Source organism: Mesoplodon bidens (genome assembly GCF_964165515.1).
Source record: "Mesoplodon bidens genome assembly, chromosome: 2".
NCBI lineage: Eukaryota > Metazoa > Chordata > Mammalia > Artiodactyla > Ziphiidae > Mesoplodon > Mesoplodon bidens.
In genome coordinates this window covers 105,732,170-105,751,457 of record NC_138177.1, presented here as the reverse complement: position 1 = coordinate 105,751,457, position 19,288 = coordinate 105,732,170, and the positions used below count along the sequence as shown (strand labels likewise).

Here is a 19,288-nt window from a genome sequence, read left to right as displayed (position 1 = left end):
TCTAAAGAAATATATCTAAGAAACAGAACATTAACTTCTGTTGTCCAAGCTGTAGATCTGCCTGATGAGTTGTATACAGCAGTGGAAGTTTGTTTCTGAGATGTCACGGTATTTGGGAGATAAAATTCAGTGAGACGTTAGGAAGTATCCCAGAGAACGAGTGACTTCCTTCAGCTAAGGAGAAAAAGGAAATTCTTTGGCCAACTGGTTTTATTGAGCCACATAAAAAAAATCATTTTTACCTGAAATGATCTAAATCAAATGGTTTAACACTAAGACCTAAATACTCAGAAAACCAAGCACTTGGCATAGCAGAAAAGAATACCTTTGCATTTGTGATTGGAAACTGGGTAAAGTCATTACAATACAATGCAACTTTAGTTTACTCTTCCAGTTACTACTCCTCTATACAAACTTCCCTTTCCTGGGAGAATAGTCATCCCATTGTCACAAATACATTCCTTCACTGATATCATTTCATTTAGTATGTCTTTCCCAGAATACCACTATCGTTCCATAGACATTTACTGCATGTGTTTTCATACTGTCCATTATTTTTATACACATGGTTCTCATTCAAGACAACCTGAAAGTTCCTGTGGATGAGAAGCATATCTTCTTCTATTGTCTAACTTCCCTCAACAGATTACACTCTCAACGTTTGTTGATTTAAAAATTCACAAATTATCTCTTTTAATTAAAGTCTGAGAGTTTTGGGAAATTTAATTTCGCACCTACATTCTGACTCCTCATTCTTATGTAAATATGTTCTTTTTTGTATTAAGGAAAACAAATTTAAAATAAGTTTAAAAAAAACCTTCATAAATATGAATCAGGGACAGGTAATCGGTATTTTAAGACATTTAACAATTGATTTTCTTTACCAATTTACTTTCATTTCTCTTGTTTTAATTCTTCCTCCCATTGGAAATCTGTAAATAAACAAGGCAACACTTTTATTATTATTATTTATTTTAACTGAATGAAACCTTTTTAAAATTACTTAAAACATATTTAATTTCTGTACCTGATAGTTATCTGATTTGGATCTTTGTTCAAAGTATTCAGTGTTTTCTTTTCATTTATTCTTAATTGTATATCTAGAAATTCCTTGCAGCTGGCTATCATTGTGACCTATAAAATTTCAGCATTTGTTCATTTAGTTATGTCCATTCTTTACTTCTTTTCTCTCATTTATTTTTTCTGTATTTATTTATTTTTAATGCTGCCTTGGGACATCACATTTAGCATAATAGAGTTAAAAACCTGCCTTATACATTTTGCTTCTTTAAGGATTCATTCATTCACTAACGAAAGTTTACAAACACTTGTTATATGTCAGACACTGTGTTACACACTGGGGCTATATCAGTAAGATTGTAAAGATTAACAAGATAAGTTTAAAATATTCAGGCTAGCACCTAACACATAATAAGCACTCAATACAAGAAGATTTCATTACTATCGCTATTACTACTGTTATATTATTATTCACCCTTCTATAGTTTGCAAATTATTATTCCTATTGAGGATTATTTTGTAATGAAAACAATGCTGTAGGTATTAAGAAATCTGTATTCTAGAGCCTAATTCTGCCAGATGACTCTGCTTTGGTTTCTCACACCTGTAAAATGAAACTAACACCTTTTCTGATTCTCTTTCACACTTACTGAACTCAAAATCAGATGAGTTAATGTTAACATTAGGGAGTTCCTATTCTTGATTTCTTCTCAGTTAAGAATAATATTCAATACAACATTGTAAATCAACTATACTTCAATAAAAAATAAATTAAAAAAGAATAATATTTACATGAAAATACAAGCCTTCTACTTATCAACTTTTGTGCAATTTTTAGTATAATAATCTTATCACAATAATCAACTTAGATATTTTAAATAAAAGTAAATAGTTTGGATTTGAGAATAAATATAAATGTCATGTTTCATGTTCATATCCCCAGTAATGGAAGAAAGGACCAATACAGTTACCAGGTGCCAAAAACATGACTACGGTTCTATTCACTGCTATAGCTACAAAGTTGCCCCCACTGGTGATATCTTAGTATAGCCTGTTTTTACTCCCATTTTCTCCAAAATCAGTTCTTTTTCCTGGTCTATCACCAATACTATTCTCTTTCTACTGTTATCATTATTCTGATGCAAAGGATTTAGGGAAGAGTTGCAAGTAGGAGGCACATGCGTCCCTCAGTGTCCCTCACTCATGGCAGAATTTCCTAATATACCATGCCACGCCACCTTGGAATCTTTCTCAGCACATTCTTTCTCAACATATTACACTTGGTAACCACTACCAAGGTAATCAGCATTATCACATAAGTTGAAAGGCAGTTGCCATCCCGACTTTGGGTATGTATATGAATTTTCTTAGCCCTAACACAGAGATACAATTGGAAATACATTCTAAGGAGTACTATTCTATATCTTACAATCAAAGGCATATAAGGAGGAAAAACATAAGCACTATTAGAAATGCTTTCTTTTCTGCTCATTTATTCTTAAATTGCATGAGATACACAAATTATTTCCCCCAATATTATTTTATACTATATCATTATATATTTATTTTCTTGTGAAAATTAATTTACCAGGTCCAATAAAGTTTCTTTTCCACTGATTGTACAAAATTTCTTCACTGTCTCAAATGTAATATAATACCAAGCCATCAATCTTCCTGCCTCTGTGGGAAAAGACGGAAAAATAAACATTCCCCATCAGCTGAAACAACTTGAATTTTCATCAGTTTAACAAACATTTCCTTAGCATCTTTGCTGTGCCTTTAACAGCATCAGGTACAAAAGACACCAAAAAATCTGGAAGACACGGTCTCTGGAACCTACAGGTTAGCTAGGGAGATAACCACATGTGAAATAGCTATACTAGAGTACAAAACCCAGTTAATGATAATGTTTACATACACAAACTTAAGTACAGAGGAAATTAAGCCTAAGAGAATGGTCCGTGTGGGATTACCTTCTAGAGAAAATGGGTCTTGAGCAGGATTTTAAAGTAAACAATAGGCCTTGGCAGAAAGGAAATATAGCCATTATGACCTCAGGAAAAAACAAAACTTGTTTATCAAAAGAGTAAAGTTTAAAAGACTATCTTTAGAATAATATAATGAGAGATATGGCTTGATAAACATAAGACTAAAATTCAGGTCAAATTGACCTGCTTAGAATCTTTGGGCCACCACTTACTAGTTACTAGGTGATCATGTGCAGGTTACTTTACCAGTTTCTTAATGTAATGTGGGAATAATATAAGTATGCATCTCATATGTTTGTTGTGAAGAAGATTAAATGCAATAATACATGCATAGTACTTAGCATAGTGCCCAACATTAAATAAATGTTGCCTACTTTTATTATCAAAACATGATGAAAGATAGAATACAGAGGCCCTGAAATAGCCTTTAAATGCTATAAAGGAGTTTAGATTTTGGTTTTGATTTGTAAAATAACAGAGGACCACTTAAAATTCTTGAGCAATATTTCAATTAAATTGGAATTTGAAACTAAATTGTTTTGGAAATAAAACATCAGGTAGGCTGTGGGTAGGAGGATGGGTAGAGTGAGGATAAGTAATTGATGAAATGGAATTCATTTAAAAGGTTACTGGCTTCAATTATAAGTTGTCAAGAACATTACAAAGAATTTCAAGTCTTGTGAACACACACAAAAAACAGCTGAGAAGAGGAAAAAGGCATACTGCTGCTCAAGGAAAAGGCTAATATTTAAGTATGTGCTACAGGTTTTGCTGAAGAGGAAAGAATTTGACATTCCATCACTTATAGGCATCAAGAATAAGGTACAGTAGACAGAACTTAGACTCAGGAATAGCCACTTTCTCAATTAGGAGTCTAGTGAATATGTTCAGCCAAAACGTGAGTAATGCAGTGGTTCATCAAAGGGAGATTCTAAGAGCAGTGTGTGAGATAGCGAGAATATGGTTACCAAGGGAACTAGTATATATTTAGGGTATATTTAAAGATGTTCCTCTTATCCTAGATGTTTATAAATTAATATAGGGTATCTCCCTGCTAGTGAAAATGAAAGGTTTTGAGAAAAGCCTTGATATTTGCTGGCTTATTAGTAAGGACGAAGGTTTCCTAGGTAAGGTATAAAAATAAACTAGAAAGAAAGCTATAAAGAAAATGAGTCAAGGCAGAAAGAATGGAAAGAATTTTTTTAAATTTGCAAGTGAAGAGAGAAAATAAAGAGGCAACTTGCTATCAATATAGCTTTTGAATAATGAATGTTCTCATAGTAGCAAATACAGGGTATTTCAAAGTAAAAGTCATAGAGTTGGGGTAAGGGGAGTGGAAGCAGAGGTCATGAGAATGCACCTCTCACATATCCTACTGCAAGAAGTGCTCTGATGGATGGCCCCAGCTGCTATGTTCTGAATCTATCACTATGTACACACCAAGATCACACTTCTCATGAGATACAAACAAATGACTGAGCATGGCAGGAATATTAAGGAAGATCTATAAGCCAAGGGACTCTTTGGATGGGCAACTTTGATTTGAAGATTCCCCATCAACTTTGCCAAATGGTCTTAGGGCTGTATTGCAGGATAAAATTCTCCTTCCTTCTCTCTTTCCTTCCTTTTCTCCTTCCTTCACTCTCCTTCACAGAGGTAAGATTTGCATCCCAGTTTAATGACTTTCCATGCCTTTTGCAGTTACTGCACATTTTCATAAGGTTGTTAATCCTTCATAAATTTGCACAAACTAAGACTTGGCCTTCTAAGCCCTTCTTCTATACACATTAGCAGGCAGAATAGCTAAAAACCCAGACCAGAACACAAGCATACAGATAAAAATACCTAGATACTTGAGTATTATAACCACAAACTGAAAAAGCAAAAACTATATGAAGCAGAATTACTGGAACATACAGACTAAAAATTTAAATATAAAAAATAAATATTCAAAGAGATAAAAGAAGTAATAGTGACACCAAGGAACAAGAAGTCATAAAAAAAGAATCAATTGAAATAATATGTAAGGAGCATCCATCTACATTAACAGCAGGCTAAGTAATTATGAACCAACCCCCCTGCTGAAGGCAACTAAGTCAGATAAATGAAACATATGAAATATCTTTTATAAGGCAGCAAAGAACTAACAAGATATTTATCTGGGAGAGGGCTTAAAACCAAAGGGATAAGCACACACAAAATATTTATAAAAACTGACCACATACTGGGCCATAAAACAATTCTCAACAATTCTCAAAAGATTGAAATTATACTGAAAATATTATCTGATACAAAGCAACTGTATCAAATATCAAAAACAACAGCAACAACAACAAAACTGAAAAGAAAAATAACTAGAAAACCATCATATGTACAGAAATTAAGAACTAGATTTCCAAATAATCCATAGGTCAAAGAAGAAATAATGGAAATGAGAAAATACAACTAACTGATTGATAATGAAACTATTACAAATCACAGCTAATAAAAATTCTTAGCCTTAAATAAATATATAGTATTCCTATACATTTACATAAACCTTTATTTCCTGTAAATATATAGTATATTCCTATAAAATCTTGTGTTCTATAAATTGCATACTAAAAATAACAAGGCTTATGGGAAAAAGTATTGAGGCAAACAACTAAAAAATTCATACAACCTTATAACAAGAGCACTAACCTAAATGATCCTAATAAAAATACTAGCACAGTTAAAAAGACATGTCAAATTCCTCATAAAGTTACATATACATACATGTATGTAACACTTTATGTGTATGTGTTTTAAATAGCTTGATGGTGTAGAGTGTAACAAAAGTTGAGGCTGCTGAGTTAATAAACACAAAGGACAAAATGTCCAATGATTGGGCATTGCATAATATGTGCTTTCAAAGCAGAGTACATGACCAACCTGGGTCCAGAGGAGGAACAGGTAAAACGGCATCATGTACAATACTGTATTCCTCTGAAAACTCAGCTACATTCAGCTAGAATGTATATTTTATGTTAAGCTGCGTGTGATGGTTAATTTTATGTGTCAACTTAACTGGGCCATAGGGTGCCCAGATATTTGGTCAAATATTATTCTGGGTATGTCTGTAAAGGTGTTTTGGATGATATTAACATTTAAATTGACAGACTGAACACTGATAGAACATTAGTGCTCTTTGCAATATTAATGGATTTCCATTTAAAAGATTTCTGTGGGCAAATAAGAATGTAAAAATCTTAGGCTAATCAATTTCAGCTCTTTTCTACTACCTTTCTTCTTAGCACCTTTAATATGCTACTGAACCCCATGAATCTCCTAGAGAAAATAGTTTAGAGTAAAACTGCATTCTCTATTTTAATTTGGAATCTCTCTCCCCCCACCCCCAGAACACTCACTAAGATAAACTGGTGTATGACATGAAGATCTAAATAGATTTTCACTATATCATTTATTGAAAAATCAATCCCAAGGCAGTTCTCAATTTTAATGTGCAAAAGAATAGTCCAGGGAACAAGCTTAAAATCTAAATTACTAGGTTTTACTCCTAGAAGGTGAGGTTTGTAGGTCTGGAGTAGGGTTCATTAATTTCGTTTTTAACATAACAGCACCCTCAGTTGACTTCAACAGGAAGTAGTTAACCCAACCGCACTTTAGGAAACATTACCCTGCTACGTGATAAGGAATATTTTCAGCTCCAAGAATGGATTGTCCTTTTGGACATTCCTGCCTGGAGATGGAATGAGTGGAGAATGAGAGAGAAACCAAAGACATCAAACATTTTATAATAGGCTTAACAAACAGGTTATGCTACTGAGAATAAGAGGCAAGTAGAGATATATTTTCCTAATCTTGGACAAAAAAGAGCAACGACTCATGTTTTCAGAGGAATTTTTTTTTTTTTTGCTGTAAATGTTCATTATCCCATTTCATCATCACAACAACCCAGTAAGGTGAGTAGGATATGTAATACATTCTTGTTTTACAGATAAATAAACTAAGGCTCAGTGAGCATAAGGTCACAGCAAGCATAGTGGCAGAACTGGGACTGAAATCCAGGCATTTGGAACACAAATTTTATGTTCATTCCACTATATAGTATTCCAGGTCAAATTAACTGTTATATGCTCTGGGTGTCAAGTTTCATGTCATATATGTAAGAAAAGATTTCCAATAGAAAACTAATGTTCAAATGTCATAGCAAGGCTAAGAGACCAAGATCAAAACTACAATTCATTTACATAATGACCATAGCTTAAGCTGTGAAGGTAATTTATGTTTTCAAAGAAATTATCATAAACTGGGAATAAAGGTCCAACATCTACACATTTAAGAAGCCCATAGTAAAGCAAAAAAGGTCAGCAAAGAGAAATTGATTAAAGAAGCAGAAAGAGAATCAAAAGAACATTAAAAAGAAGAAAATTAATCAGGTAGTGTTCACTGATGATTGAGAAAGAGGACAAATATTACACATATCATTTATTAGGTATGTTTAAAGGCAGAAGGAATGTTATCAGTGGATTCAAGAAGTTCCACAGGGAAAGAATGATAGTGGGAATAAGATTCTTGAGAATTAAAGTATCTGAACAATAGATGAAGAAGTTGTACTAGTGATTCTCATGCCCCGTTTAGTGAGACATCCTAGAATACAAAGAAGGCAATTCTCACAAACAAATTAGGTTTATCAGAATGAGAACCATAGGAGAGGAAAAAAATGTTATAAATCTAGGGCTGAGAGTTAGGGAGGTAAATTGTTTTTAAAAACCTTATACAAGTAAATACATATAAAAACATAATACAAAATCATGCATTTCTATAGTACAGTTGCAAGTATGTAAAAATGCATTTAAAAATGGAAGGATACATGAAATGTTAACAGATAGTCAGATTCTGATTTTTTTAAACTTTCCTATACTTCCTTATTTTTATTCAGTAAAGTATCGCTTCTTAAAAAGTTTAATTTGTTATAATGAAGCCAATATTTTCCCCCAAGAAACTTCTACTCATGAGTGGTAAAAACTACGAAACATTCTTTCTTGCTTCTGTTATACCCTATATGGAATCAAAAAGAGAGAGACACTCTCAAGGCGGTGGCAGGAGGAGGAGCAGCGGCGGGCGGCGGCAGCGCACCCCGCGTGTGTCTGTGTGAGAGTTTGTACGGGCGTGTGCGCAACCGAGATATTTCAAAACTGCACATTCTAAAAGAGAAACAAGAGCGGCAGGGATAATTGGTCTCTAAAAGATTACTATAAACTGGACAAAATACAAAAGCACAGAGATTTTGGAGAGGAGTCAACACTCGAGAAAAAAAGGGACATCAGGCCGCGTAGATGAAAGGCTCTTGGTGCTGCAGCCAGGAGTCAGTGCTGTGCCTCTGAAGTGAGAGAGCCAACTTCAGTACGCGGGTCCACAAGAGACCTCCCAGCCCCACATAATATCAAGCAGCGAAAATCTCCCAGAGATCTCCATCTCAACACCAGCACCCAGCTGTAGTCAACGACCAGCAAACTACAGTGCTGGTCACCCTATGCCAATCAACTAGCAAGACAGGAACACAACCCCACCCATTAACAGAGAGGCTGCCTAAAAACATAATAAGGCCACAGGCACCCCAAAACACACCATCAGACGTGGACCTGTCCACCAGAAAGACAAGATCGAGCCTCAACCACCAGAACACAGGCTCTAGTCCCCCCCAACCAGGAAGCCTACACAACCTACTGAAACAACCTTAGCCACTGGGGACAGACACCAAAAACAACAGGAACTACGAATCTGCAGCCTGCAAAAAGGAGACCCCAAACACAGTAACATAAGCAAAATGAGAAGACAGAAAAACACACAGCAGGTGAAGGAGCAAGATAAAAACCTACCAGACCTAACAAATGAAGAGGTAATAGGCAGTCTACTTGAAAAAGAATTCAGAATAATGATGGTAAAGATGATCCAAGATTCTATTTCCAAGATCCAAAATCTTGGAAATAGAATAGACAAAATGCAAGAAACAGTTAACAAGGACCTAGAAGAACTAAAGATGAATCAAGCATCGATTAAAAACAGAATAAATGAAATGAAAAATACTCTAGATGGGATCAATAGCAGAATAACTGAGGCAGAAGAACGGATAAGTGAGGTGGAAGATAAAATAGTGGAAATAACTGATGCAGAGCAAAATAAAGAAAAAAGAATGAAAAGAACAGAGGACAGTCTCAGAGACCTCTGGGACAACATTAAATGCACCAACATTCGAATTATAGGGGTTCCAGAAGAAGAAGAGAAAAAGAAAGGGACTGAGAAAATACTTGAAGAGATTATAGTTGAAAACTTCCCTAATATGGGAAAGGAAATAGTTAATCAAGTCCAGGAGGCACAGAGAGTCCCATACAGAATATATCCAAGGAGAAATATGCCAAGACACATATTAATCAAACTGTCAAAAATTAAACACAAAGAAATCATATTAAAAGCAGCAAGGGAAAAACAGCAAATAACACACAAGGGAATCCCCATCAGGTTAACAGCTGATCTCTCAGCAGAAACTCTACAAGCCAGAAGGGAGTGGCAGGACATAATTAAAGTGATGAAGGAGAGAAACCTGCAACCAAGATTACTCTACCCAGCAAGGATCTCATTCAGATTTGATGGAGAAATTAAAACGTTTACAGACAAGCAAAAGCTGAGAGAGTTCAGCACCACCAAACCAGCTTTACAACAAATGCTAAAGGGACTTTTCTAGGCAAGAAACACAACAGAAGGAATATACCTACAATAACGAACCCAAAGCAATTAAGGAAATGGGAATAGGAACATACATATCAATAATTACCTTAAATGTAAATGGACTAAATGCTCCCACCAAAAGACACAGATTGGCTGAATGGATACAAAAAGAAGACCCATATATATGCTGTCTACAAGAGACCCACTTCAGACCTAGAGACACATACAGATTGAAAGTAAGGGGATGGAAAAAGATATTCCATGCAAATGGAAATCAAAAGAAAGCTGGAGTAGCAATTCTTATATCAGACAAAATAGACTTTAAAATAAAGACTATTAGAAGAGACAAAGAAGGACACTACATAATGATCAAGGGATCGATCCAAGAAGAAGATATAACAATTGTAAATATTTATGCACCCAACATAGGAGCACCTCAATACATAAGGCAAATACTAACAGCCATAAAAGGGGAAATCGACAGTAACACAATCATAGTAGGGGACTTTAACACCCCACTTTCACCAATGGACAGATCATCCAAAATGAAAATAAATAAGGAAACACAAGCTTTAAATGATACATTAAACAAGAGGGACTTAATTGATATTTATAGGACATTCCATCCAAAAACAATAGAATACACATTTTTCTCAAGTGCTCATGGACCATTCTCCAGGATAGATCATATCTTGGGTCACAAATCAAGCCTTGGTAAATTTAAGAAAATTGAAATTGTATCAAGTATCTTTTCCGACCACAATGCTATGAGACTAGACATCAATTACAGGAAAAGATCTGTAAAAAATACAAACACATGGAGGCTAAACAATACACTACTTAATAACGAAGTGATCACTGATGAAATCAAAGAGGAAATTAAAAAATACCTAGAAACAAATGACAATGGAGACACGACGACCCAAAACCTATGGGATGCAGCAAAAGCAGTTCTAAGGGGGATGTTTATAGCAATACAATCCCACCTTAAGAAACAGGAAACATCTCGAGCAAACAACCTGACCCTGTACCTAAAGCAATTAGAAAAAGAACAAAAAACCCCCAAAGCTAACAGAAGGAAAGAAGTCATAAAGATCAGATCAGAAATAAATGAAAAAGAAATGAAGGAAACGATAGCAAAGATCAATAAAACTAAAAGCTGGTTCTTTGAGAAGATAAACAAAATAGACAAACCATTAGCCATACTCATCAAGAAAAAAAGGGAGAAGACTCAAATCAATAGAATTAGAAATGAAAAAGGAGAAGTAACAAATGACACTGCAGAAATACAAAAGATCATGAGAGATTACTACAAGCAACTCTATGCCAATAAAATGGACAACCTGGAAGAAATGAACAAATTCTTAGAAATGCACAACCTGCCAAGACTGAATCAGGAAGAAATAGAAAATATGAATAGACCAATCACAAGCACTGAAATTGAAACTGTGATTAAAAATCTTCCAACAAACAAAAGCCCAGGACCACATGGCTTCACAGGCGGATTCTGTCAAACATTTAGAGAAGAGCTAACACCCATCCTTCTCAAACTCTTCCAAAAAATTGCAGAGGAAGGAACACGCCCAAACTCATTCTATGAGGCCAGCATCACCTTGATACCAAAACCAGGCAAGGATGTCACAAAGAAAGAAAACTACAGGCCAATATCACTGATGAACATAGATGCAAAAATCCTCAACAAAATACTAGCAAACAGAATCCAACAGCACATGAAAAGGATCATACACCATGATCAAGTGGGGTTTATTCCAGGAATGCAAGGATTCTTCAATATATGCAAATCAATCAATGTGATACACCATATTAACAAGTTGAAGGAGAAAAACCATATGATCATCTCAATAGATGCAGAGAAAGCTTTCGACAAAATTCAACACCCATTTATGATAAAAACCCTGCAGAAAGTAGGCATAGAGGGAACTTTCCTCAACATAATAAAGGCCATATATGACAAACCCACAGCCAGCATCGTCCTCAATGGTGAAAAACTGAAACCATTCCCACTAAGATCAGGAACAAGACAAGGCTGCCCACTCTCACCACTCTTATTCAACTTAGTTTTAGCCACAGCAATCAGAGAAGAAAAGGAAATAAAAGGAATCCAAATTGGAAAAGAAGAAGTAAAGCTGTCACTGTTTGCAGATGACATGATACTATACATAGAGAATCCTAAAGATGCTACCAGAAAACTACTAGAGCTAATCAATGAATTTGGTAAAGTAGCAGGATACAAAATTAATGCACAGAAATCTCTGGCATTCCTGTACACTAATGATGAAAAATCTGAAAATGAAATCAAGAAAACACTCCCATTTACCATTGCAACAAAAAGAATAAAATATCTAGGAATAAACCTACCTAAGGAGACAAAAGACCTGTATGCAGAAAATTACAAGACACTGATGAAAGAAATTAAAGATGATACAAATAGATGGAGAGATATACCATGCTCCTGGATTGGAAGAATCAATATTGTGAAAATGACTCTACTACCCAAAGCAATCTACAGATTCAATGCAATCCCTATCAAACTACCACTGGCATTTTTCACAGAACTAGAACAAAAAATTTCAAAATTTGTTTGGAAAAACAAAAGACCCCGAATAGCCAAAGCAATCTTGAGAACGAAAAATGGAGCTGGAGGAATCAGGCTCCCTGACTTCAGACTATATTACAAAGCTACAGTAATCAAGACAGTGTGGTCCTGGCACAAAAACAGAAAGATAGATCAATGGAACAGGATAGAAAGCCCAGAGATAAACCCACACACATATGGTCAACTTATCTTTGATAAAGGAGGCAGGAATGTACAGTGGAGAAAGGACAGCCTCTTCAATAAGTGGTGCTGGTAAAACTGGACAGGGACATGTAAAAGTATGAGATTAGATCATTCCCTAACACCATACACAAAAATAAGCTCAAAATGGATTAAGCTCAAAATGGATTAAAGACCTAAATGTAAGGCCAGAAACTATCAAACTCTTAGAGGAAAACATAAGCAGAACACTCTATGACATAAATCACAGCAAGATCCTTTTGGACCCACCTCCTAGAGAAATGGAAATAAAAACAAAGATAAACAAATGGGACCTAATGAAACTTCAAAGCTTTTGCACAGCAAAGGAAACCATAAACAAGACCAAAAGACAACCCTCAGAATGGGAGAAAATATTTGCAAATGAAGCAACTGACAAAGGATTAATCTCCAAAATTTATAAGCAGCTCATGCAGCTCAATAGCAAAAAAACAAACAACCCAATCCAAAAATGGGCAGAAGACTTAAATAGGCATTTCTCCAAAGAAGATATACAGACTGCCAACAAACACATGAAAGAATGCTCAACATCATTAATCATTAGAGAAATGCAAATCAAAACTACAGAGATATCATCTCACACCAGTCAGAATGGCCATCATCAAGAAATCTAGAAACAATAAATGCTGGAGAGGGTGTGGAGAAAAGGGAACACTCTTGCACTGCTGGTGGGAATGTGAATTGGTACAGTCACTATGGAGAACAGTATGTAGGTTCCTTAAGAAGCTAAAAATAGAACTACCATATGATCCAGCAATCCCACTACTAGGCATATACCGTGAGAAAACCATAATTCAAAAAGAGACATGTACCAAAATGTTCATTGCAGCTCTATTCACAATAGCCCGGAGCTGGAAACAACCTAAGTGTTCATCATCGGATGAATGGATAAAGAAGATGTGGCACATATATACAATGGAATATTACTCAGCCATAAAAAGAAACGAAACTGAGCTATTTGTAATGAGGTGGATAGACCTAGAGTCTGTCATACAGAGTGAAGTAAGTCAGAAAGAGAAAGACAAATACCATATGCTAACACATATATATGGAATTAAAAAAAATGTCATGAAGAACCTAGGGGTAAAACGGGAATGAAGACACAGACCTACTTGAGAATGGACTTGAGGATATGGGGAGGGGGAAGGGTAAGCTGTGACAAAGCGAAAGTGAGGCATGGACATATATACACTACCAAATGTAAGGTAGATAGATAGTGGGAAGCAGTCGCAGAGCACAGGGAGATCAGCTCGGTGCTTTGTGACCGCCTGGAGGGGTGGGATGAGGAGGGTGGGAGGGAGGGAGATGCATGAGGGAAGGGATGTGGGAACAGATGTATATGTGTGACTGATTCGCTTTGTTATAAAGCAGAAACTAATAAAAAAAATAAAATTAAAAAAAAAGAGAGAGAGAAAAGGAGCCTAAGTAACCATCCAGATAAGCAGTGTTTGAATAATTAAGAATTGGCAAAAGGATAGCTACAAGAGTTATGACAGGACTGAAGCAACCCAAAGATTTGAGCATTTTAATCCTCTGCTAAAAGTCACCAGAGTTAGCAAACACAAATTCCATGCCTGTCAAAAAGAAGCTCTATAATTTCAGAAATAGAACTCGTATAAATTGATCATGCTAATAATGATGATACCCTATTGAGAACTGAAACCACAATTTAATTTTACCATCAGTTAAATTTTAGTAGAAAAAAATTTTTAATTTAGCCTTAAGTAAGCAATTGTTAAATTTACTAACAATGATGGAAAAATTACCAGTTGGTCTGAAATTAACATCTTCATCCATCTTTATCAGGTCCAGAGATGATAAATCATTCAGATTCTTCAAACATAATTCTGTTCAATTATAGAAAACACATTTTTTACTTTAGTAAAATAAAGAAGCAACACAAAATAGAATTTATTATAAAATATCCTGAAGGTGTATTTCTGTGTAATTGTTCTGGGAAGAACTGTCGTTCCTATTTAAGTGGTTAAAAAAAAACTCATTTAAACAAAAGAGCTGACTAATATGCTGAAACATTTTTCTAACAGTAAAGATAATACAAATAATAAAAATAACACTCAAGTGATAACATTTACAACTTGGAGCTTTTAAAATGATATATTTGTACTATCTCATTTAATCCTCAAAACACAACATGGCAGGTATTAATATTATTTCATATACCAGTTAGGAAATTAAAGAATAGAGAAACTAAGTGACTTGCTCCAGGTCTAAATAACTGTTTTGCCATTTGACTTCCAATATGGCAGTAGTTTTTCTTTTTAAAAAAGCTTTAAGATATATACACACAAAGTATAAAGAGTCAAATAGTTCTACAGAAATTGTTCAAAAAACACCAGTCTTTCCCCTCCTCGTTTGCCACACTCTCTTAAGGTAACCATTATGACTATTTTAGCTGATGTTTCTAGTATTTACTTCAGCATCTCTGAATATGACACTATTGCACCTGGAAGGAACCTCTAAATAGGAAGCAATGCAAGTTCACTCTCACTGATTGATGGGGATCAGAGCAATTGTAGTAACCTGTTGCATTCAGTGTTCTCTCTGTTCCCTGCTATAAAGACACAGACCTACTAGAGAATGGACTTGAGGATATGGGGAGGGGGAAGGGTAAGCTGTGACAAAGTGAGAGAGTGGCATGGACATATATACACTACCAAACGTATAATAGCTAGCTAGTGGGAAGCAGCCACATAGCACAGGGAGATCAGCTCGGTGCTTTGTGACCACCTAGAGGGGTGGGATAGGGAGGGTGGGAGGGAGGGAGACACAAGAGGGAAGAGATATGGGAACATATGTATATGTATAACTGATTCACTTTGTTATACAGCCGAAACTAACACACCATTGTAAAGCAATTATACTCCAATAAAGATGTTAAAAAAAAAAAAAAAGCCTAGGAGATTGGAGGCAGTTAACAGCAGAGAGTGGGAATACCACAACCTATTCAATGTTACATAGAAGAGCCATTCACAAAAACATAGCCTTTAGAAATCAGGATTCTTTGAAAAATACTTTAGTTTAAGCAACATTGCTAAGGCAGCTTGATAGTTTTAAGTATTTGGTTAAGTAAGGCTTTTGAAGTCTGCTAATTTTCTTAATTACCCCCTATTAAATTAACATTCAGTGGCCATCAACAAAAGTCTACACATAATAAATGCTGGAGAGGGTGTGGAGAAAAAGGAACCTTCCTACACTGTTGGTGGGAATGTAAATTGGTACAGCCACTAAGGAGAACAGTATGGAGGTTCCTTAAAAAACTAAAAATAGAGTTAGCATATGATCCTGCAATCCCACTCCTGGGCATATATCCAGAGAAAACTAAAATTTGAAAAGATACATGCACCCCAATGTTCATTGCAGCACTATTTACAATAGTCAAGACATGGAAGCAACCTAAATGTCCATCAACAGATGAATGGATAAAGAAGATGTGATATATATATATATATATATATATATATATATATATATATATATACATATATATATATATATATATATATACATACACACATAATAGAATATTACTCAGACATAAAAAAGAATGAAATAATGCTATTTGTGGCAACATGGATGGATGGATGGATGGACCCAGAGATTATCATACTAAGTGAAGTAAGCAAGACAGAGAAAGACAAATATCACATGATATCACTTATATGTAGAATCTAAAAAAAAATAAATAATACAAATGAACTTATTTACAAAACAGGAAGAGACTCACAGACATAGAAAACAAACTTGTGGTTACCAAAGGGGAAAGAGGGGGAGGGATAAATTAGGAGGTTGGGATTAACATGTACACACTACTATATATAAAATAGATAACCAACAAGGACCTGCTGTATAAGCACAGGAAACTATACTCAATATTTTTAATAATCTATAAGGGAAAAGAATCTGAAAAAATATATACATATATATAAAACTGAATCACTATACTGTACACCTGAAACTAACACGACATTGTAAATCGACTACACTTTAAAAAGAAAACCAATGCTCTCAAGTTTCAACTTCAAAAAAATTAATATTCAGTAAGTTAATCAAACAAGAATGCTTATTATATGCTGAGCACTATTCTAAGCTTAAAGTTTATAGTAGTGAACAAGGCAAGGTTCTTCCTCTATAAAACTTATATTTTACTGAAGAAAGCAATCAATAACAAATAAATAATATAATTTCAGGTATTGAAAAGTATTACAAAGGAGGGAGAGATTGGGATTGACATGTACACACCACTATATTTAAAACAGATAACCAGCAAGGACCTACTGTATAGCACAAGGAACTTTGCTCAATATTCTATAATAACCTAAATGGGAAAATAATTTGAAAAATAATAGATACATGTATATGTATAACTGAACCACTGTGCTGTACGCCTGAAACTAACACAACATTGTTACTCAACTATACTCCAATATAAAATAAAAATTTTAGAAAAAGAAAGGTATTATGAAGGAAAATAAAGCTGAGAAAGTAACTAAAGAATAACAGAGTTTTTTAAGCTTTTATTTAATTAAGCTTACGTGTATTTCAGATACACAGCTTATAATTTCTGATTAAAGTAAGGATGTAGTCATCCTAATTTTCAACATAAACACATCACCTTTTCCAAGAGCAGGAAAACAGCAGTAACAATATGGAAATTGTTTTTCCTTTGTCTCTGTAAATGTGGGTTTAAATAAGGTAGTCCAGGAAGGTCTCTCTGAGGAGTTGATATGTAAACAAAGACCTGAATGAAATGAAGGTTCAGGCCATGTAAAATATGCAAGAAGTGTTTCAGGAATAAAGAGAGTGCAAGGACCTGAAGTGTGAACAAGCTTGATGTGGTTAAGGAACAGCAAGATAGCCAATTTGGACAGAGTGGAATAAATGAGGAGAAAGTAACAAGAGATGAAGTTAGAGAAATAGGCATGGGGATACCAAATAGGACTTTGTGGGTTCTGGTGAAAGTTTGCATTTTATTCTAAGAGTGATGGGAGAGCTACTGGAGGATACTGAGTAAGAAAGTATAACCAAATTTAGGAAACAGCATATTCTATGCTAAAGACCCTTCCTAAGAAATTTAAGGCAGACCTCTAAGCAAACCAAAACATTCTATCCAGTTATATAATAAATTTGGCTATTCTTTATAGGCAAAACTTAGCCACCTATAATAACTGAAAATAAGACAAATATGAACGTTAAGAACATTTAAGAAAAGTTAAATCTTTTTTTTTTTTTTTTTTTGTGGTATGCAGGCCTCTCACTGTTGTGGCCTCTCCCGTTGCGGAGCACAGGCTCCGGACGCGCAGGCTCAGTGGCCATTGCTCATGGGCCCAGCCGCTCCACGGCATGTGGGATCTTCCCAGACCGGGGCACGAACCCGTGTCCCCTGCATCGGCAGATGGACTCTCAACCACTGCGCCACCAAGGAAGCCCCGAAAAGTTAAATCTTTACAGTTACCAGAATATAGCAAGATATTTCTTGGTCTGTCTCATTTTGTGTATTTGATCATTATGATAAAAAATATGTGCTTTTAAAACTCCATTACAAATTTGGTCAATACATAAAGAATAATACAACTATATTATAGATCTGTTTCTCAACAGCTGCATCATGAACATAAGCTATTGCTAATCACCATTTTTTTTGTTTTTTTTGCAGTACGTGGGTCTCTCACTGTTGTGGCCTCTCCCGTTGCGGAGCACAGGCTCCGGACGCGCAGGCTCAGTGGCCATGGCTCATGGGCCTAGCCGCTGTGCGGCATGTGGGATCTTCCTGGACCGGGGCACGAACCCATGTCCCCTGCATTGGTAGGCGGACTCTCAACCACTGCGCCACCAGGGAAGCCCCTAATCAGCATGTTTTAACAATATATTTATTCTTTAAGAAAGACAATTTTACTGCTTCATCCTTATCTCTGCATTTTTATTTGCCATATGTGTATATCCAAGTAGAGAATAAATTAAAATTGGCTAAATATTTTTAGGGATCTAACATATTTTCTTTTCCTGGAAGACAGTCTCAATACAATGAAGAGACAGCAATTTCTACTCCTAATAAATGCTTAACAATCTTTTGATATTTTAAAAGATAGGTAATGAAATACTGAGTGACTAACTGAAAACTAAAACTGAGGTTTGATAGGAATACTTCATTAGCACAGATTAGGATAAGAAGCCCATAATCAAGCTTGGCTTATATTTTCAATTAAAATTAAACTAGAAAAGGAACATAAAGAGTTGAGTATCTATAGGCAACATTTCCAAAGACCAGGATCATTTTAAAAATAAAAACAAACCAAGTTAACATGTTATACAAAGGAAGACATTCTGATAGAATTAATAAATAGATTAATACAGAGAAAACAACACGTGCTAAGCTTTATTTACCTGTGAAAAAGAAATCCATATTTTCTTTTCTGCAAACAAGGTTACTTTAAAAAATACTTTACCAGAGCCTTTTTACTTTCATAATAACTAGACTTTTTCATTAAAATTTATAGAATATAATTTTTTAGAAGGAAATGCATCTAACCTTGTAATTTTGATTCAATTCCATCTTTGCTCAATCCAGATGCAAAACCTATATAAGTTATGACAATTTATTAAAAATAAAATAGAATGAGGCTCACTTATAGGCTCACTTTATACCCCAGTTAACTAGAAAAGAGTAATCTAACTCAATCTTAAATAGAAGAAAAAAGTAGCTTAAAGTTAAAGC

General features: G+C 35.0%; 1 protein-coding gene across 1 annotated transcript in view; it reads right to left on the bottom strand.

The window, feature by feature from the left end:
• The window catches only part of HFM1 (helicase for meiosis 1), a 132,092-nt gene that overhangs the window by 71,377 nt on the left and 41,427 nt on the right, over positions 1-19,288 (bottom strand). The window contains exons 18-22 of the mRNA XM_081224097.1: positions 19,103-19,150; positions 14,322-14,402; positions 2,609-2,700; positions 1,028-1,134; positions 885-932 (exon numbers count right to left, since the gene is read on the bottom strand). Of these exons, the coding sequence (XP_081080223.1) occupies positions 885-932; positions 1,028-1,134; positions 2,609-2,700; positions 14,322-14,402; positions 19,103-19,150 (376 nt within the window). The remainder of the gene's footprint in view (positions 1-884; positions 933-1,027; positions 1,135-2,608; positions 2,701-14,321; positions 14,403-19,102; positions 19,151-19,288) is intronic.